General features: G+C 46.7%; 1 protein-coding gene across 1 annotated transcript in view; it reads left to right on the forward strand.

The window, feature by feature from the left end:
- Positions 1-22,554, forward strand: part of PRKCH (protein kinase C eta) — a 193,085-nt gene that overhangs the window by 116,013 nt on the left and 54,518 nt on the right. Inside the window, exon 10 of the mRNA XM_080927265.1 lies at positions 14,876-15,030. Within this exon, the coding sequence (XP_080783391.1) occupies positions 14,876-15,030 (155 nt within the window). The remainder of the gene's footprint in view (positions 1-14,875; positions 15,031-22,554) is intronic.

A 22,554-nucleotide genomic window follows, 5' to 3' on the forward strand; every position in this document is an offset into this window, starting at 1 on the left:
TGCACACACAAATAAATGTTTTTTGTAGATGCTTCAGTTTTGAAGATGGTTAATATATATTCGTCCATTGCTAATAGGCTTTGATTGACAGCTCCTCACCTCCCACCTCAGCCCTGGAATCCATCCCCGTTTTCTCTGCTCATGGGCATTCTCTCAGATTTGACTTTCTGTGCCTGGTTTAGGTCACTTAATCTCCAGATCCATCTGTGTTGTCACAAATGACAGGGTTTTACTCCCGATTTAAGGTTGACTGATGGTTCATTGTATATCTACCCCACATTTTCTGCGTCCGTCCATCCCTATCTCTGTCCATCCGTCCACACTGTGATTACTGCTGCAGTGAACGGGGCATGTAGTTCTCTCTTCCGTCTGCTGACTTCAGGCCTCTGGGATAGAAGCTCATAGAGCTGTTGGTCGGATCACATGCATATTCCATTTTAAGTTTGACGGACTCACAGCTCTGGTGTCAGTGAACATGGGCCTTCTTTCCTCCCTGATTCTTTTAGTGACAGTTCCAGCAGGGACGAGCCGATACCTCAGGGCAGCTTCAGTTTGCATTTTTCTGATGGTTAGTGGCAGTCATTTCTTTTAAACGTGTCTGTTGGCCATTTATACTTCTTTTTTTTTTTTTTTTTTTTTTTTTTTTTTTTGAGAAATACAGATTTAGGTCTTTTTCTTTGTTTTAGATTTCGGAGTTATTTATTTTCTTGTCATCTGAGTTAAGTTAAAACAACCTGAGCTTTCAGCAAAGGGAAAACATTTAATGTATCGATTGAAGAGAGCTTGCTCTCAGGTATGATTACACACACCTGTAGTCCCAGACAGGCCATGAGGGGTAGAGTCACTCAAGTCCATGAGTTCCAGACCCACGGGGTCATTAAAAAAAAGAGTCAACCGTATACCAGACATTGTCACAAGGCCTGTCGTGTATGATATATGACATGTCGCCACTACATAAGGCAGATTCAGTTATGATCTTTGCTTTTGTCTGTAGTGCAGGGAAACATGGAAATACTCAAACATGCCCTTAAGCCCAGCACTTTTAAGAAACTGTAGAACTAGAAGGTTCCAGGGAAGAATACGGACCTTACAAATATGAATAGTTTGTATCTATATCAAGTTCTGATCAAGAGAGCCAACTGGCTCTTCATGCCCCAGCAGCAGGCAATGACGAAAACCTCATCAGGGCAGTAGATGGGGGTGGGGGGGTGCTGGGGTGGTGCAGTTTTCAAATGTGTGCTCTGTTTTGTTTTTAAAAACAGAGATAGTGAGAATACGCATCATTTAGCCAGGGCACTTGGTTACTAGGGACCCGGGTCACAAATCTAGTACGTGCTGCACTCCTTAGTGCTTTGAAGCTAACTCTCTTCCGGTCCCTTTCATCTTCATTAGGGGCTTGTCAGCCTCTTGGCATTTATGGCTTGAAATGGAGACCCCGCAGCCTTCCTTCCACGGGCTTACTGCTTGAGTAGGAGATTTCAGCTGAGGCCACGCAGAGAGAACTGAGCAGCAGAGAGGCAGATAGGTGGGGTAAGAGGCCAGGGAGAGGGAGAGACTGGGGGAGGGAGAAAGGAACAAAGACAGAAAGCAGGCCTCCCAGGAAGCGGGACTGTCAGAGTCAATATTGGTCGGATGCTCCAGTCTTTGTTCAGAGCCCCAGTTTATCTGAGCAGGGCTTCTGCTTGGAAAACACAGGACATCCTGTGCCCAGAACCTGGAAGAGGGCTGCACCGCGGTCCCTCCTCACTCCTTAGGGATCTAGCTCTGTTTACATCTGCTTCTCTGATGGCTATAGATCACAGAGGCTCCCAGGGACAGGAAGGACAGGACTGGTCCCTTGCTGTAGGTTTCCTCAGAGCCTGGGCTGCAAGACTTACTGGGTTAGCCCTGAAGATGGAGCTCCAGGCAGGCCAGAGGGATCTGCTGCTCCCCCGCCCGCCCCCCCCCCCCCCCCCACAGAGGAGTAGCTGTACAGCCAAGCCCCATTTGCTGAAGGTGAGATTATTCAGAGTTTGTGCACACAGGCACAAGATACTCTCAGCAGACGCTAAGGATGTGAGGGAAGTCACTTGGTAACACAAGGGCAAGAGAGCATTGCTTCCTCTGTATTTTTCTCTCCATTATTGTCGTATTAATAATTAGTAAAGCAGAATGTATAAATGTGAGAAAGGGGTGATTCTTCCATCCCCCACCCCCTGGGCAGGTAATAACAACAGAACCTTGAGTTAAATTTTAGGCCCTCGCTTTCTTAGCACCCAGTGTCTTTAAGATGTTCCTTATTTCCTATTTTGCCTAGTTATGCACCTCTAGTCAAAAAATACCTCCTTTTTCCCTAGTGGGCAAGGGCAAGGAGCCCCTAGAAGGAGTCCTGAGTGGGGAGGGGCTGCATGCACAGGGCAGGGACACATTAGCCACAGCCCACACTCCACGGAATACTGAGCTTTAGGCAGCATGGCCAGGCACCCAAGTGCATCCTGAGGTGCTACCATCAGCTGGATTGGGAAGGAGGTTCCCATCATAGCATCTGCTTCCCGTGCTGATACTGTGCCATCCTAATCAAGGAGAAGAGGCACCAAGGCTGCAGGTTAGGAGAGGAGAGAAGACCAGGAGATGAGGACCTGAAGAGGCCTCTGTCAGGATCAGTGTGCCTGATTGATTCTTGGAGTCTTAACTGCCGGTTCTGCAGGATGGGCAAGTGCAGAAGCTGGAAGTTCACTGAGGTGCGTTCTGGAAGCTTCTACTTGTTATTGCTCCCTCAGAAAGTACATCCTGTTATTCAATAAATACCTGTTGGGCAAAATGTTTCGCAATACTCCAAACAATTTCAGAAGGTGACGATATTTGCATCCTCCTTGTAACAGTTTGGACAGCTGAGGTCCAGAGAGGTTAAACAAGGTCTCCTGCATCATACAGAAGAGGCAGTATGCGGCTTCTTGGCTGGGTTATGCAGTTCTGTGCTAGGTTTGTTCACTGTAGTAAGACATCTCTGCTCCGTGTAGCCCATCTGAGAGGAAAGGGGTTGTTAGAAAAAACTGTTCCTTTGTACCATATGTGTTTCCTGCCCTTTCGGAAACACCTAAGGACATTTCCTGTGATCTCTCTGGAACGAGGTTTCCTCCTTTCCTTGAGCTATGACTACGTCTCATGCCTTGTGCTCTGCTCATGGGTCATTTGTTCTAGTTTGCCTTTGGCTCCGATGGAAATAGAAAGCAAACTAGAACATGGTACTGGTGTTTCCCATCTCTGCTTGCTTCCAGCCTCTCAGCATGCTCCATCTTTCTTTCGGGTTGGACATAGGTCCACATGATGAGATTAGGATGTCTGAACCACGTTGTGTGGGCTTACTTCTTCACCCTGGGGACGGTGTACAGAGGACCATCTCCGGACACAGGATTTTGGTTACTGTTCTCTTGGGGCTACCGGGTCACAGGGTCTTGAATAGGAATGGAGGGGGGTGTCAGAAGGTCAGACTGTTCCTCTGCCCCTGTGTCTGTACAGGTCCATCGGATTTGGTGTGTCTGGAGTTGAAAATCATTGTCCTCAAGTTGTTTAACTATAACTGGCTTGTGTACACCTGTGACCACCACTGGCAACCTGGAGGTTAAGCAGTCCCTGCACATTCACATCTAGACAGATGTTTTGTGGTGCCAGGGTGTCATTTCCTTTGAGGCCCCCAGTCTTCACTAGGTTTAGCCTCAGCCATGTGTGCTCACAGTGACTGGAAGTGTTGGAACTGGTGGTTGCATAGTTATGGGTTTTGCTCACTACAGTGGGTCAAGTTGCCAATCTTCTGTCCTTAGAAGTTTAAGTCCAAGACTGCCTGCTGTTTTAGCTGAGAAGGGGACACTGGTGACATGTCCATCCTTCCTCTAAAGGAAGTCTGGCATGCATGAAGTGATAGTGTGGGGTTGAGCCTCTTACACCACGGTGGGAATGATAGTTGTCCTTGAGGTCCGGATCCTGTGGAAGCTCCATTCCATATGTCAGGCCTTCTGCACTTCAACATGGCAAGTTAAGTCCCCAACCAACTAACACGGTAGCTTTCTGCAGTGCTGACAGGTAGTCCCTGGGAGGCTGGGTAAGGGTAAGTTCCACCCTGACTGACATGGTTATCCAGGCATGATCTGAATCTACAAGTCTGTAGGTGGAAGGAGTCGACCCCACCCTGTAGACAGTTATGCAGTTGTAAAAACCAGACTTTCTTGGGCAGCAACCATGGGCTTTAATGTGTTCTAGTTTTGAAATACTTGAGTTTCTTGTAAGTGCTTCATCACTGGTTAGAACTGGGTTAAGACAGTTTCTCGTGGGCCCCAGAAATAGCCAGTGACCGTCATAAGTAGAAACAGCCTTGTGGCAAGGCTCAGCTTGCAGCACAAGGCAGGAAAGAGTTTATTCGATAGGAAGGGTTGATCCAAACCTCACATCTCCTCTAGCAAGTGATTGGTGCCCATGTACATGGAGTATCTGTGACATGAAGCCCATCCAGAGAACACAGCAGAGGAAAAGAAGAGCAAGCTCTGCCTTGTGTAGCTGCTCTAGGAAGCCATAGGTCTGACGCTGTCCTCTGTGGGTAGACTCAGCAGGTGACCAGCCATCCCTGGAAGGCTGTTCTTGGATTTCCACTTTGGTCAGGCTCAGTACAGCCACATGCTCGGAAAGGCGTGGGGCTGGGGAGGCTGGTCTTGAAGCTCTGTATGCGTATCCAATACACTCTTATTTTTATGTAGTGGAGTGGATTTGGGATCTGCTGAAGATTATTAGGAAGGGTTGGTCCAAACCCCACATCACCTCTAGCTGGTGATCGGTATTATATTGATTCCGTAATTGACAGTCCTATGTCAGGAGGAGGCAGAACGGGAAGAGTAGCAGCCCCAGCTTGCTTCCCTGCACACCTCGATATCTGTCCTCTTGCACCAGCATCTCCTGCTCCAGGCCGCAGGGACATTTGTCTACCTGCCTGCCCACACCAATGAGCCATCAAGACCCATCGTACCGCTCTATCGTGAGACTCCCTTTCCTGCTTTCTATTGTCAGTCAGCACTGCCCTGGTCCTGTCTCACTGCTCTATATTCCTGTTGTGGAGAGGTCAGTAGGCCCTTCCTTCCCTGTAGGGCCACCCGGGGTGTTCCTGCTTGTAGTATGTTCATTCAGCACAAGAGCCCACCATATTGTGAGCTCGTCCCTACTCAGCTCTGCTCTGCCACCGAGGATCTCTCAGGACTTGGGAAGGGCGTGCTGGAACTCTTCCCAGAATCTCTTCATGTCATCATCCTCGAGGTTCATGACATTTTAAATGTTACAATGAGGTAGAATATAATTGCCCGTCAAAACAGGAGTGCCAGTTGGCTACCTTCCCTTCCATCCATCCGTTCTTTTCCATTTCTTCGAAGCTTCAGCTTGAGAATCTACTGTGGCATTTTGCTGCTCTGTCAACTTCCTCTCTTTCTGGGGAGCACAGAACCATGCTCCCTTTGGTATTCTCTGAGGAGACATGGAGTAGGGATGAGCCACTGTCCACAACTTCTATATAAACATCCATATGCTAATGGTGAAAGCGGCATGGTGTGGGTTGGGCATAATCAGGAAACACAGGCAGCCTGTATGGCAGAGTTGGCCTACAGCCCCATTAAATTTCTTTTCTGGAAGTCTGAAGAATATGGGCCTGCCGTTCACTCTACTGATTCCTCTTTATTTGGTCTTCAGGACACATCTGCAGAGAAAGTTCCTTAGACTACTCAGAACAACTCAGAACTACTCAGAACATTATTTCTATCACATGATCCATCTCAGGGCTGATGAACTGTTATAGTTGCAATGAACCATAGATAAGATGCCCACATGGTGCCATGTTGTGGGCCCTCTTTTAACAATAGCGGGATATGCCTCTCTTGGAGGGCTGTCCTGTGCATTGTAGGCTATCCAGGAGCATCCTAGATATCAACACATTAAGTATCATTTGTGCCCTTGAGTTATTACCATGTATTATTCCCGGAGGAATCTACCTAGGCTGAAAACTGACAATGCATGACCATCCAGAGATCTGTCCTCAGTGTCTAGTCTCAAGAGCTAAAGGACTGTTTCTTACAGAGAAATCAAAGTGTGAAAGATTGTCCTTATAAGAATGTACATGAGCCAGCAAGATGGCACAGTGGGTAAAGGTGTTGACTACCAAGCCAGCTGCCTGAGTCTTGGAACCCACATGGTAAAGGAGAGAACTGACTCCTACAAGTGGACCTCTGACCTCCACATGTGCTCCATGGCATGTACCTGCCCATACACATGCAAATGCACACAGAAATATATATAATATATTTTATAAAATATTAAAAAGTATGTGTATGATCACAATTGTCTGGGTTTATGGAAGGGCTGTTAGTACTGTCAGTGTCTGCTCTGTGGCACTTACTGGGACAGGGCCCCTGAACTGGGTGACAGCGAGGGTGTAGAGTTTGTTCAGTGTGGGTGAGGACCTGGCTAGGTCCCCGCTGGCTCTCTTTAGCCTAGTGTTCTGCTGCACAACAAGGCAGAGGGCCCCAGTGAGTCAGGTGTGAGTTCACTAGATGTGGTTTAAGTGGATGTGTCAAACACAGAGTGGGAGAAGTTCATAGCTGCTCTTGTTTGATATTTAATAATCGTCCTTTCACTTTATCAACAAGACATCAAATTGGTGCTTTTTATGAAAGCCATTGTCACCACCATTGAGAAGCCACAGGGAGGCCTGTGAGTTGGAACCCTGACCTTCCTTTACAGAGTATACAAGGCTAGATTTCACAAATGGATAATCAAACCTTTGGAAAGGTTTCCCAACTGGTTTGGAAATATCTGCTAATGATAACGTGAGTGTGCTTTGAGAAAACCTGTGGTTGTTTTTCATATATGGGAACATCATTTCACCTTAAAAAAACCATACATGGAGGCTAGGCATATGGGCTTTAGGAAAAGGCAAGTGGGTCTTTGTGGTGTCAGTTCAAGGCCAGCTAGGTCTAAGGAATAAGACCATGTCTTTTGAAAGATAGTAATATTGTAAACTATATCTTCAAAACCAAGTGGTCTCTAAATGTGAGAGCAGACCTCATCAGCCCAGACACAGACCTGTTGCTTCAAGGCAGAATGATATTTTTGAGCTTGCTCTGTGTTTTCAGTTTAGTATGTAAGCGCTAATTAGTAACTGGGAACTAAAAATCTATGGAAAAAGAAGATAGTGGACCCACATCCTAACTACCTGAAGTTAAAGGTATCTCTGTGTGACAGAAGGCAAGGAATGATCTTGAAGAGGCTTGGACAGTCTTCCCAGAAGAAGGGCTGTCTCCACCCTGCCCTGAGGGGGTAGAAAGGAAGCCGTTGGTTATAGGGGAGGCCATGGTCTAAGACACAAGACAGCAGAGTCACCAAACAAATCACTGGAACTAGATGCAGCGGGGGCTAGGAGAGGAAGTGCAGTTTCACACCTTTGCTAAGGAGTTTAGCCATAATTGTGAATGTTCAAGGAGTCAGTAAAAACCCTCCAAGTGGAGAGCAGCCTAAGACAATAGCTCTAGAAGGCCTTCCGGTTGCTGTCTGGAGAGGAAGGAGGCAAATGAGTAGGTGAGGAAGTTGAACCAGTGGCCTTTGACCTCCTGGCCCAAGGCAGTGATCCCAGGAGTGGCAGCTGTAGCTCCAGCCTCTGGGGAGCCTGGAGGAGTGGATTCTATAGGCCTGCGCTGGGGTGGGGTGGGGTGGGGAGATGCAGAAAACAGGTCAGGTGGGAGAGTGGGTCTCCACGGCCTCTTGATCTAGAAGAAGCTGAAATATAAAATTCTTCACTGCCTATTTTGGGGAGACAGAGAAGAGGAGGGCTACAAAGGGAAGTCCACAGGAGGTCAGAGATGGGTGGTGAGTGGGTAGACAGAAGACTTGGAAGGGCATTTCACAAGAAGAGACTCAACTGCTAGGAAGTCAAGTCACCAAAAAAGTTGGAGGTATTTCTTGGATCTGAAGAAAGTGGTGGGTGTCCTTTCTTCATTTTGCAGCGTTTGCAGGGCCAGTCTCTCTGCTCCAGTAACTATCTGGAGTTTCACTACAAAATTAACTGTGTCCTCTCCCAGAACAGCCCTTCTAATGTGTCTCTACCAACTGTCCTTCATCACATGAGGGACATTATTATCTCTCCCACTTACTTATCTCCCACCCTTGCTGTGACAAACTACCTGATGAAGGCAAGAGAAGGGAGGGTTTGTTTGGGCTCACAGTTTGAAGGTACAGTCTATCCTGACATGGGAGCCATAACAGCAGGAGCTAGAAGCAGCTGGTCACATCTGTACTCAGTAGACAGGTGAAAGCTACTAGGAGTCAGCTTGCTTCCTCTTTTTTTATACAGTTGGGGACCCCAGACCATGGGATGGTACTACCCACATTTAGGGGGAGTCTTTCCATGCCAATTAGCTTAATTTAGAAAGTAGCTCACAAATTTGTCTCCTAGGTGGTCAGAGATCCTGTCAAGTTGTTTCCCTTGTCTGGTACATAAGCTGGTCAGGACTCATTATAAGACAAGGCTCTCAAAGAACAGCCCTCTCCCAGAACAAGTTCTGGCCACCAGAACACACTTGCCGTGTGTGTGTGTGTGTGTGTGTGTGTGTGTGTGTGTGTGTGTGTGTGTGTGTAGAGAGAGAGAGAGAATGAGAATGAGAACATCCCTTCCGGTTCAAAATTTCCTTGGCCCCAGGCTTAATACAAGGGTTGCTAGGTGATTGAATGATCATCTTTGATCATCTTATAGGGTGTGCAGGGTGACGAAAAACAAAGCCATTAGACTCCATTTCACCGTTTCTTCTGTGAGGCCTTTGCAATCATCCTTAATGTGGTTAAAATCAAGTGGTTTCCAGTTGGGGCATGGTGCAATCAGATTTCCTCACAAGGGTGCTTTCCACCGTGACCTCTTTGACGTCAGTAACTGCTTCCTGTTGATGTGAACTCTAGCTCTGTTAGCCCAGCTGACGATGCGGTCAGCGAACATAATGAAACCCCGAGGCTTGGGGACATTCAGCATGGGGCTGTCTGTCCCCGGAGACTCTTCTCCCTCATAGCTCTTAATACCTCTCTGCAGCTTTCAGTGTAGGGCTTGCACTGCATACAGAAACACTCCCTGCAGCTCTTAGAGTTTGATGAGTGTAGATAGGCCTTCCAGTTCAACAGTGCCTTGAGTCACTATCTAAATTATTCATAACCATAAATGTAATTGCTATTCTTTTGATTTTTTTCCCCTCCATCTTCACTGTGGCCAATGTGCCGTGACTGTTTCTTACTCAAAATGTTTCATTCCCAAAGCAACATATCTGCAAATGAGACATATTTGTAAATCAAAATGATTATGTAGTCTAGTTTTAAACAAAGAAAAATGTTTCTTCAAGTGGCTATAAGAATGAGTCAGTGCTCCAGAGGGGAAAGGACCATCATACAAAGTCTTTGCCAGCATATTGCTGTCTGCCGGGCAGCACATCGGTTTTGCAAGAATAATGTTTTAAAATCCGTAAAGCTGAGAATCGGAATCTTTTTTCGGTGTTAGAAAATTGTGAAGCTGAATGGAATTGAGTGCGTGGTCAGCATCATCTTGGTTATCAGCATAGTTTTGTGACGTTTAAAAATACTTCCTAGATTGAGAGTCCTTACCTAGTCAAGCTCACTGCCGTGTGGCATTAAAAATGCTTCTGTACTTTAACAGCTAGGCTTGGGGTAGGGGGACTCTCATCTCCTTGGACCTGCTACTTTGGGTTGACCTTAAACTAGCTATGTAGTCAGGGCCATCTGTCTGTGTGTCTGTGGGTATATGTATGTCTATCTGTCTATGTCTGTCTCTCCTTGTGTATATATGTTATGTGTGTGTGCCTGTGTATATCTATGTCTGTCTCTCTCCTTGATCCCTTCCTGTGTGTGTGTTTGTGTGTACATGTATATGTCTCTCTCTCTTTACCCCCTGCCCCTGTGTGTGTGTGTGTGTGTGTGTGTGTGTTTGTCTGTCTCTCCTTGTGTATATGTGTGTACCTGTGTATATCTATGTCTGTCTCTCTCTCTCGTTGCCCCCCGCCCTATGTGTGTGTGTGTGTGTCTGTCTGTCTGTCTCTCTCCTTGCCCCTGTGTGTGTGTGTGTGTGTGTGTGTGTGTGTGTGTGTGTGTTGTATGTAATGGATAGCTGTTGGATGGGCTGCAGTTCTAGTCACGTGGCCACACTGGCTGAAGCTCCAGTGCAAAGTTACGCAGACAGAGTGATGGTAATGACAACTGCTTTTGTGCTTCGAGCACATTCTGCTGGCCAAACACTGGTCAGACCCTTTGCTTAACTGAGTCAGTCCTGTGAACCTTGAATGTAGTCATTTTGACACCCCCATTTTTTATGGTGATTTGTAAAATGGGAAGGGAAGAGAGGGAGGAAAAAAGAGAAAGAAAGAGAGAGAGAAAATTTGAACAAAGTCTAGCAGAAGTTGCCTGTATCTGCTGAGAATTTTGGGTCCACAGCTCAGGTATTATCAGAAAGATACCAAGGACTTGGTGTCGGACACAGTGTCTCCTTTATCATCTCCTAATAAGTTCCATTTGTTGGGATTCTGTTGAATCCTGGCACTCTGAGGCCCTTTGCTTCTGTTATCATCCCGTGATCACTGTTGCTATAGGCATTTTGTCCTAGATTTTAAAGCAGGAAGCTCTTCACTTCTTAAAAAAAAAGTATGTAGTTTACTTAAAAATTTCCTGGAAGTCACAGAAAGCTTACCTGAGGTTATACAAGAAAAAAAAAATAAAGATTCATAAATATAAGAGGCATTGTGGTACCTGAGGCTAGGAATTGACCAGACCTCCCAGAAAATATAAAAGTGGAAGGGTACAAGGGACCCTGGTGAGGTCTTCTAATTCCAGTTTGGGGCCTCATTTCTGCTCCTTTCCATATTTTCTGTTTCATTCTTAACCTTGCATTGATCCGTCTGTCCGTCCATCCATCCGTCCATGCACCATTCTATTACACTAAAGAATTTCATGTGTTTCTGCCCATAGAGACAGCCCCAGCTCCCGGAGTTCTGTTCGCTCAGTTGTTACAGCTCAGACTGAATTAAAATTCTTTATCTCAGTTTGAATGTTCTGGGGAAAGAGACTGGGAAAGATGCTTGTTCCAGTCAGTTGTGTGCTGGAGACACAGCCATTGTCTGCATAGCCCTGAACAGATACCTCTGAAGATGTCCTCCAAAGCCTCCTTGCAATCTTAGAAAGATTTTGTCACTTGTCCCCTCTTAGCAGAGCTTTAATACACAGGCAGGCTTTGCTTCATCTAGCTGTGTATCACTTTCAACTCCCAGGAGCAACCTGGGAATGTTGAGAAGTGTCTCCTGCTCGGGAGACATGTTTATCTCCTGTTGCCTGAGAACCTCGGCAGAAAGCTGGCACAGGCCTCAGTGGGTTAAAGGAACCAGGGCAGGTGACAACAGGAATTTTATTACTGCCATGCACTAACTCCCTGAACTCTGTTCCTGTAACTAATACAGGGCGTGGGGACAAAGGGATTTCTGAGTTGCTTTTATTCCCTCAGGTGTTCATCATCCCGTGCTGATGGCTTGCATTTGTGGTTAGTTGAATCAGAGGCCAGCGAGAGGCACACCAGATAGACAAAGGGCTTGGCTTTGAAGCTGAAGCTCAACCCGTCTCCTGGACATTGGGTTTCCCACCACACAGGTCAGGGCAGATCTGCCTTAAAAGAGCCAAAGCCACAGGTGACGCTCAGCAGACACTTGAGCTCATCTTCTTGGAAACTGAACGGTAGGAATCCTGAAATGGTTGCGTATACAGATTTTAAGTACAGGGAGAATCCTCTGGCTGTCTCTGCCAAGGTAGGATCAGCAGAGCCCTCCCCGCCCTAAAAGTTGCTCACAGCCACCTTAATCCTTTACACAGTCCCTCCCTAATAATGCAGGATTTCCCTCAAAGGGCTTCATCTTATTTTACAGTAGTGTGGGCTGGGCAAGTAACCATCAGGAGGAGGGCTTTGAGGGAATCCTCCTAGCTGCCAAGATGTAGAACTCTCAGCTCCTTCTCTCCAGCACCATGTCTGCCTAGACGCTGCCATGCTTTCCATTATAATGATAGTGGACTGAACCTCTGAAACTGTGAGCCAGCCCCAATTAAATGTTGCCCTTTATGAGTCGCATTGGTCACGGTGTCTTTTCACAGGAATAAACTCAAACTAAGACACCCTCTTTAGCAGACATTTTAGAACAGGGTCAATAAAAGTTTAGGTCTCTAGAAGTTTCTTTGCAATTAAAAAATAAAACATGTTGCTGATTTATAAACATAATTTTAGTTTGTACCTCGTCACATGACTTTCATAAATTAGGTCTTGTCTTCATTTCGTCCTGGTTGTCTTTCCTCACTCTAAATTTTCCTCTATTCCTGATGTTGGTGCTGGTAACAGCTGAGGTGCCGTGAATGGTACCCAGTATTCTAGCTTAGCTCCAGGCCCATAATAGAAGTGAGACTCTGGATGGAAAGAAGGAAGAGCATTGAACATAACATCCTTAGTTTTAAATCTAAATATCCGCTTTCTCTCTAGATAGAGCAAAGGAGGAAGTGCCAGATTCTGTAGGTCAAGATTTCCCCTTCCCCCGCTGCGCGTTTGAGTGCGTGAACACACACACACACACACACACACACACACACACACCACGGCCATAGCAAGATGAAGGAGAAAGAGAAGACATATGAAGATAGCATATTCTAGCCTCACACCTGCAGTTCTGCAGTTTAGACCAGGACCAGGCTTTTTAGAATGTGGATATGAAAAAGACATTGTATGTGGAAGAGAATTCCTTCTAAGCACCTTACCCTCTCACAACCCCAGCTGCCTTGGAAACTCTTGCTCAGCACCCTGACAGCAACCTCAGAATGGCCACTTACCTATGACCTGACTTCCAGTAAGGGATACTCACTTAAATGGGAACTTGAGTGGCTGGCTGCTTCTGTGAGGTTAACATCCATGAAGAAGGTGAACAGTCTGGTTCACGAGGTGTGAGGCTGTGCTACTTAAACAGGAATGCTGCACCATGGCTTTTCCACCCAAGTCTTCCTCACACCCTGGGGATACCCCTTCAGATGAGTTCTATGTTAGCATAACAACTTCCCGTGCATGGATTGCTTTGCTAGTTGTCCCAGGAGTGCTAACCTGCCACATAAGCCATTTGCTAATATGCTCCACCCACCAGACTCCTGCCCTTGGAATATAGGCTAGCTACTGCTCATGTGAACCCAGCCACCCAGTTCTGTCCTTCCTTTGCCATTTGAACTGAAATGAGGGTCTTTAGCTTAGTCACAAACTCTGCGATATTTGTATAGTTTTCCCTCGGGCTATGGGGCGACCTGAAGAGTTGAGTTGGTGGTAGTCTTGTTTATATAAACTCTGCCACTTTTTCCCACTCTTAAATAAATTCATGCTTCTATAAAATGTGTGTGTGTGTGTGTGTGTGTGTGTATGTGTGTGTGTGTGTGTGTGTGTGTAATTTCAAACACCAGGAAAGGGTAGGTTCTTGCTTACATACGTCCTTCGATAAAACATCAGATTGCATGTACGCCCTTTGATGAAGCATTACTTTGCCCACACAGTCATTTCCAACCCCAGAAAGAACAGCACTGACTCTGAGTATCCTGTATGTATCCTGTCTGTGTGTCTATGCATACAGGGATGATTCCATTCCCCTTTGGTTGAGGTTTCGCTTACTATTGGAAGTAGGAGGTGTCACAGGTCGCTCTTCCCCGACTGAGATCCTCTTGATGCTATGGTGCACTGGAAACTGAGCCACAGCCAGACTCCCAGCCATTGTTCAGCCCCCCTTCCTCCCCCAGCAAAATTGGTAACATTTCAAACTCTAAGAAAGCCCTGTTCTTGCTTGCATGCATCCTTTGATAAAACGCCAGTTTGCCCACACAGTGACCACACACACTCCCACCTCCAGAAAGGGCAGCGTGACACTGAAGGGTGGCGCTCACCTGCAGGCCTTGACTCACAGAGATCCGGCACCTCCCTGAGCCCCATGCAGGTGTCACATGTCCCATTTCTTCTTCGCTTTCTTCAGGGCTTTACCAGACGTCTAGATTTGCGGTTTCTATTTTAAGAACCTATATTCTATTTTCTTGCACTGGTCTTTCTGGGGTGGAAACCAATCTGCTTTGTGTGGGGACCTCTTTGTTGGGTCCCCAGCACCCCATTCAGTGCTCAGGGAAGTGAGAAAGTGAGGAAGTCCACTGATGCCCGAGGTCTGTATGTCTTGGGGCAGTTGCTTGCTGACGGACTTTTCTGCCATTGTGTCACCGTTTTTTGAGTTCTCTGTGCATTGCTCACACAGGCCCCAGGTTTCTACAGAGGGAGCTTGTCAGGAGTCCATTCTCCCTGCCCAGTGAGCATGCCTGCTCCAAGTGTGGAGGCCTCCAGTGTGTTTCACATGCACTTCTAACTCATAATCTTTTGATGGACCAGAGGACTTTCTACCAGAGACTGTCAGTTGGGCTTCTATTTGTCTGAGTTCTCTAAGGTGCTTTACCTGTTCTATGTTTTCTGCTCATGTGTGAGGAACAGAGCGCCCTTCCCAGTGTCCTCTACTCTGGGATTAACCCTGTTAATGTGTTCCACTAAAGACATTTGCCTAGGACTTAGCGCCCATGTTCTCTCCTCTTAACGTTTGGACTGGAATGAGAACCAAGGTCTCCTGATGCCTTCCCTGTAGTTAGTGATATAAAAAGTCAAGGTTGTGTGGAACATCCATGCCACGCCTCCCTGAGAGACCACAGACCCGACCCCACACCGGGCCAGTCACTGCTCCCAGCTGATGAACAAGCGAAGGGCTAATCTGTTTTCACATGTTTCCTTTAGGACCGGCTGTTCTTCGTCATGGAGTTTGTGAACGGAGGTGATCTGATGTTCCACATCCAAAAGTCCCGTCGTTTTGATGAAGCCCGAGCTCGTTTCTACGCCGCAGAGATCATTTCTGCACTCATGTTCCTACATGAGAAAGGCATCATCTACAGGTGGGTTTGTGTGCTGGGCACCTCTTTTGAGTCACCCTGCCTGGCTCCCCACTTAGCCCAGCCTTCCATTTCTCACGATCATTGACTCAAGTCTTTAGCAATTCACAGAAGGCCCATGTATTCATTAAAGTTAACACAGAGATGAACTCTTGTCTCCAAACTAAAATGTACAGTCTGGGTTGCAGAAAGATTAATATTTATGGATTGGTTCCACTCACACTTGCTGTGGTAGCCACGCCCCGGAAAGCGCTGGATTCGTTACTGAACACTTGAAATGAGTGGGTTAATGTGGTGAACTCATTCTATTTTGAGAGCTGGCAGCTGAGCCAAAGTCTGTGTCTTGACTGTTGCTGGCCACATCTGTAATGGTGCTAAGGTCAGATGAGGCTGGTTCGCCAGGCCACAGCTGCACCTAGGAATGGGCTTGACGGTGTTTCTCACGTGTGGCCTCACAACAGTATTAAATTACCTGTCATAACACAATCTTTTGATCTTAGCAGGCTGTAATTTGAATGGACTCAACATCTGATTGGTGTTCTCAATAGAGATCTGGTGAAGCATTAATCAGAGCGATGGCAGACAGTGTGTGAACGGAGTGGCTAGAGAGGGTCGTGTTGACATGTGGTCAGAGTCCTCCCACTCTGTAAATCATGTTATACCCTAGTTACCACACGTGATGAGCCACCTTAAAAAGGACTGTCAATGAAACATTGTCTAGTTCGGGTTAGCCTTGGGCATGTCCTTGGGGGGAATTGTCTCAGTCACATTAATTGATGTGGGGAGGCTTGGCCCGAAAGTGGGAGGCACTGTTCTCTGGATTTGGGTCCCAGCTGGAACAGAGAGGAGAAAGTGAAATGAGCACAGATGAACGTACATGCATCCATTTCCCCTGCTCTTGGCTGTGGGTGTGAGGGATTACATATTTTAAGTACCTGTTACCTCATCTTCCCTGCTCTGGTGAGCCCAAACTGTGGTGCTTTGAATAAGAATGGCCCCCTGGGCTCATATATTTGAATGCTTGGTTCCTAGTTGGTTGATGGAACTGCTTAGGAAGAACTCGGAGGTGTGGCCTTGTTGGGAGATGTGTGTCACTGGGGATGGGCTTTAACAGTTCTCTCCCTCCCCCCCCCTCCCTCCCTCCCTCCCTCCCTCTCTCTCCCTCCCTCTCTCTCCCTCTCCCTCTGTCTCTCTTTGTCTCTCTTTGTCTCTGTATCTCACTCTCTCTGTCTCTCTGTCTTTGTCTCTCACTGTCTTTCTTTGTGTTTCTCTCTCTCTCCCTCCCTCCCTCCCTTCCTTCCTCCCTCCCTTTCTTCTGTCTTTGGATCAGGATGTAAGCTCTCAGCTACTGCTCTAGGGATATGCCCACTGGTTTCTCTGCCATGGAGTCACTCTCTGAAACTATAAACAAGTCCCCAATTGAGTGCTTTCTTCTGTGTCTCTTCACAGCAGCAGAAGAGTAAGAAATGAACTGCAGCCTAGCACTGTGCGCTAATATAACCCTCTCTCCCTAACCTAGCACTGTGTGCTAACATAACCCTCTCTCCCTAACCTAGCACTATGCGCTAACATAACCCTCTCTCCCTAACCTAGCACTGTGCGCTAACATAACCCTCTCTCCCTAACCTAGCACTGTGCGCTAATATAACCCTCTCTCCCTAACCTAGTACTGTGAGCTAATATAACCCTCTCTCCCTAACCTAGCACTGTGCTCTAACATAACCCTCTCTCCCTAACCTAGCACTATGCGCTAACATAACCCTTTCTCCCCTAACCTAGCACTGTGCGCTAACATAACCCTCTCTCCCTAACCTAGCACTGTGCGCTAACATAACCCTTTCTCCCTAACCTAGTACTGTGAGCTAATATAACCCTCTCTCCCTAACCTAGTACTGTGCTCTAACATAACCCTCTCTCCCTAACCTAGCACTGTGCTCTAACATAACCCTCTCTCCCTAACCTAGCACTGTGTGCTAACATAACCTTCTCTCCCTAACCTAGTACTGTGTGCTAACATAACCCTCTCTCCCCTAAGTCAATGTTTCTTCATTTTATCCCAGGAACAGAGATGAACCCAGAAATGCACCTGTTCTCTGGTGATAAAGACAGCTCTTGCTGTATTAACCTACACTATGAAGCATAGACTTTGTTTATGGTACAGTCCTAAATAATAAAATAAAGAGTTTTCTGCCTGAAATTTACCATCCATGAGTTTCCCATCTCTACCCTGTTTACCCCAAAGAGAGACTTTTCCAACATTAACTTTTTAAGAACAATGACCTCCCTACTTGTAATGACTTCTGCTGTAAATCAAATTAATTATTACCAGCCTCACAACAACTGCACTGTATACACATTCCAAGATCAACACTTTACCTACATTTGTCCCCAAGTTCTCCTTAATATCATGGTTATTACCACTGATTAGATAAGTAATTCTTAGAGAGATGTACTAGTCAGGTTGCTAATGGCTGGTGATGTGAGGGTTCAAACCCTGCCTAACTGTTCTAATACCTCCTCTGTTCAGGAGAAAATTGAAAGTTGGTGATACTACCAGATGGCTGCTGTCTTATTCTCCTTATGGTGTTAGAGTAACTTAATCATGAACCTGGTTGGGGGGGGGGGTGAGGCTTAAAGGCTCATGTGGCCTGACCCCTTGGGGCCTTTCCTTCCTCAGAACCCTGTGCTGATGAAAGTGAAAGCTTGCTCTTCTGGGTCGAATGCCATACTTCCTTCTGCCATGTGACTGTTGTTCTACGGAACAGAGTCATTGTAGTGGATGCTGTTTCTGGTGAGGCAGTATTGATCTCTGTACTGAAGCTTCTTATCAGTTTCTTCTATCTGTGGCTCAATTCTAACTTCCAAATCAATTCTGATTTTCATTTATATCTCTTATTCTTGAAATCAGATCCCCGTGTTCATAGTCTAACTGATATGTCCGACTTTGAAGGGAGAACACTTAATCAGGATAGATTAAAGTGCTATTTTTGTTTGTGGATTTGTTTCCGGGGATACTTTAAGTCCATCAGGCTCCTGACTGGGACCAGAGTCTTAAAAGATGAGGCTCTGAAGGCCAAGTCCTTGGAATTTATACACAGTCAAGGGCATATCTGGGTCACAGAGAGTGTGAATTAGATGCATGCAGGGATTAATAAGAAACTAAGGAACTTGAGACAGCCCTATTTATCATGAGTGTCCCAAGATGGCCTTTATAAGAACTGAAATGCTCTCTGTAGAAGATTCTTCTTAGCTGGCTAAATAAAGTTGTTGGTTGGTTAGTTGGTTGTTTTGGAGGCTTTTCTTCCTGGGTGTGTGTAGCTTATTTCTCAGCAGGTCATAAAGAGTTGGCAAGTCTTCATCAAGTAGAATTTCAGAGAAAGGGGAAGAACTCTCTCCGACATGAATTTCTCTCTCTTCATTGGCAAAACCCATGGGGGAGATCAGAAGACAGGCTGGTCGTACTTCTGTGTTTTACAGCTCTTGTGCAGAGAAAACAAAGCTTATGTTCTGGGAGATGCAGCTGTAGAGGGCCCTGCCCTTATGCTTTTGGTAGAGTCTGTGATTGTCCAGAGCCCTGACCTCAAAACCAAAGTGAGCTAGAGAGCGGGCAGTCAGGAGTCAGAAGGCAGCCATGGAGTCAGCTTTGACAAAGGAGAAGAAACATCCTGGGTTGCCAGGAATCCAGAAGGTGCATGAATACCTTCTGTGTAGCTTGGATGCTTCTCCGACATCAAAGAGAAAAGCTAGAGAAATAAAAAGCACACAGGCCACCACTTAGAGCAGTGCAGGAGCCCTTTTCTACCGTGTTCCATAAACTGTATGTAAGGAGAACCCGGCCATCTCTAACATGTCAGCTGCAAATCACTCAGTTCTCTACACCACGCATCTGCTGTGCTGTCTCTAACCAAGTCTGGGATGGATTTGTGATAAACCGTAAAGAGGAGTTGCAGTCTTAGATGCTGGTGCCCGCTGACCATGTCCCACTCCAACACGAGTGCATCGCAGCACTTGTTAGACCACTGGCGAGCCCGAATGCATCAGGCCTTCTGCAGCCCTTGGCGGGCTGTATGTAAGGCCATCGGTGTTCACGCCTTAAAGGGCCTGTGTTGTTTCACTTTCCAGATGTGAGCCAGCCCACAGAGGCTAACAGTCAGAGACTGGCATGCTGACTTCTCTTACACTCAAGAGTACGGCATTAACCTTTGACCTTTCCTGAGAATCACCTTTGACTTCTCTTCAGATGGAGAGAAAAACCTGCCCCTGCCTTGGTTGTCTTTTTGATTTTTAGCTCTTGGGCAGGATGAAGCACTCTAACATTCCCAACCCTTTCCTAAACTCACAGTTTAGGAAGGACAACTCTATCCCCACAGGGAAGGTTCTGCTAAACTAGGCCCTGAATACAACAGCGGACTCTCTGTGAAGATAGCCCTCCTCACACATTGCCTACCTCTTTTCTCAAGGGCAGGGTCAAGGGTGTTGGGGCCTGGTTGGTTCAGATACTTATGTGATCTGAACTTAATTGGGTGTGGCTTTGCTCAGCAAACCCATGGTGAGATCACTCTGAGGAACGTTGTTGCTTCCTTGGCTAGAGATTTACGAGGAATTTGCTTGCAAATCAGTTCTGTGTTGGATTAGTGACAGATGTTTCATGCCTGAGTCATTCTGCTCCACAATTCTCCCCTTCTGGAAAACTGGGTCAGTGTCTCTGATTCCCGTCTCCTGTGCCTCCCTTTCTCCTCACCATCTCTTATGAGCAGATTTTCAGACTCCCCAAATATCTTTCATTTGAGCCTAGCGTTTTATAATCTCACCTCACTGGTTTTCGGATGCATTTCTGTGTGTGAGTTTTTCCTCTGTGTACAGTAAGAAGAATCTCTGGAGAAAGGACAGAGTCCGACTCGGGAGCATTGTTTCCCCCGGTCTTCCAATGGCGTCTTCCTTCCTACTGAGAGGCAGCCTCACTCCTACCTCACTTGCTGCACAGCGAGGATGGCCGCCTGCTGCCATCTGTCAACATTCTGATGACAGAGAGGGCCAGACACAGAGGTGCTCAGACCCTGAGTAACTTTCACGGGAAATTTTGACCCTTCCCAGAACGTTTAAGTCCCATTCCTGCTTCCTTTCTTGCCATATTTTGCTCATTTAGAGCCTACTCCTCCATGGTCACCGGACAGTGACCGTTGTTCTGTATTCTTTCTCCAAAAATGCATAGAGAACTCAAGGTTTCCAGCTACGTGGGCTTACCTGACACAGAGCCTGTACGCCATCTCCTCTTTCCCTCGGGAAAACACTCGGCCTTTGCACTTCTCCTGAGCAGCCCCCCAGAGACCACTTTGTGTTCAGTAGCCATTGGCTCACTGCCAAGGACGAACGTAATGATGAGCAAAACCAATAATATTCCTTGGCGGAGAACATGGTACAGTGGTGGAGATGGTTGTCAGTCAAGTGAGCACATAAGCAGAAATGGCAAGTCTGACCAATGCTGTGACGTGGGGAAATGCAGTGCCATGGTTGAGAGTTTCCACAGGGTGAAGGGTCTGGCTAGAGACAGAAGGATGGTCTTCTTAAGGAAGTAACTTTTAGGCTCACGCCACTACTGAGGAGAGAAGAAAGGAACCTTCAAGGCCGAAAGAACAGCAAATGCGGATGCCCAGTAGCAGGAAGAGTAGTGGCAAGTTCCAAGGCTTTTAAGAGACATGTATTTGGAACCAGTGAGGCAAACTTTCTCACAGTGAGCACTCCATTATCCCAGAGTATTCATAGTCATCTGATGACTTTAATTTTTTATTAGACATACCTCATAAATAACTTATTTGCGAGTTAGGTAAGCTGGTCATGTTGCCAGTCCCTGGAGGAACCATCAAGTCACTGTGAGTTTCTTGCATTCATGATACCCAACACTAGGATCCTTCCATTTTAGAAACAGCAGACACCTCACAGATTACCGAAGGCCAGCGTTGTTTTTACAGGCGAGGAAACTCAGGTCCCAAACATCCAACCAGCAAGTTGTTTCGCGCAGCAGAGGCTCTGTCAGGACTGCTCCTCTGCAATGTGTAGTCCTATGTTCAGAAAACTGAATGTATGATTAATTTTTAACTTCCCGATGATTGAAGAATTAATCGGGCATTTTGAGGCATTCACTGGGGCTCCATTTCGTCAAGGGAAATCCAGTCAAGGCAAGAGCAGAGCAGTAACACAGTGTGCCAAGCACTGTGTGAAGAGGTTACGATCTACAACCAGTGTGGTGGGACTCTGTCCTTGGAGGCTTTGTCTGTAGGGTGGGATGGATGATCCCCAGACCACTAATAGCAGATAGAGCCCCAAACTGGAGCATGCCCAATGAACCAGTTCCATGTCATATTGCAGTGGTGAAAAACCTAACAAAAAGGACGCAAGAGGAGACGAATTTGAGTTCATGGCTAGCTTTTGGCCATCACGGTAGAGGAAGCGCTGTGGAATTCACAGCAGCTTTGTCTGGGTGGCGGTGGCTTGCCACGTGACTTGTTCCTATTGCAGCAGATAAGGGAGCAGAGAGCGGTAGGCGACGACACCCACCTCCCATGAGCCACTTTTGTAAGCTAGGTCACATTCCTAGAGGTCCCACAGCCCCTCAAGATAATGCCACCAGCTAGGGACCAAGTGGTCCATGCAATGCATGAGTCTACTGGGGGGCAGTTCGCATTTTCCTTCACAGAGTACCCAAGGTATCTTGAGAATACAGAGAATGGACATTCAACGTGAGACATACCGGCAGACTTCTTGGAGGAAGCAACATCTGAGCAGAGTACGGACTGTTGAGCTGAACAAGGACAAGGAGAGTTCTGTGGAAAGGGAGGAGCACGAACGTAGACGGTGACCAGATAGGTAGCAACAAAACTACAGGAACTGTGGTAGTGCCAAAGCCTAAAGGTTGAGATACAGGGAAGACAAGGTCCCCCTGGAGACGGCAGGAATGGCACTTTAAAAGGCTTGAAATGTTTGTCTTCTGCGCCATTTAGGATCCAGCACCATTACCAGTCATAGGACCCCTAAAAATGCCAATTACTTAAGCCACATACAAATGCATATACAAATCATATACATGATTGTCTTGTAAACACTTAGGGTCAGACTCAAGCTTTTCCAGGGAAGCTGGGCAGAGCCCTATGGGACCCGGAGGTCTGTTTCCAGTTTTGACCCCTTCACGGCCGTCTCTCAGTCTAAGACCTTGGCTAAAAATCCTGGGACCGTTTCTGAATTTGAATCCAGGTGGTCAGAAGGGCTGAAGGGCATGATTCCCAACTGGGTAAGTTTCCTTTTTGACAGTATAGATACTGTAGATCATGGAGTTTGCTGGAATTTGGTCATAGGACTGCCCTTAGCTGCAATACAGCCTGAGAATACGATGGACCATTCCAAGGGCTCATTTCCAGTTGAAGTCCAGCCTCTGTTGTTAAGAAGGGAGACCATAGTTATGTGGTGAGAAACAGTATGGTCAGTCTCTTCCAGGAAGTTTAGGTTGAGCAGTCTGTGTGATAGAAGTCCATT

This window comes from Micromys minutus, assembly GCF_963924665.1.
Source record: "Micromys minutus genome assembly, chromosome: 1".
Classification (NCBI taxonomy): Eukaryota; Metazoa; Chordata; class Mammalia; order Rodentia; family Muridae; genus Micromys; species Micromys minutus.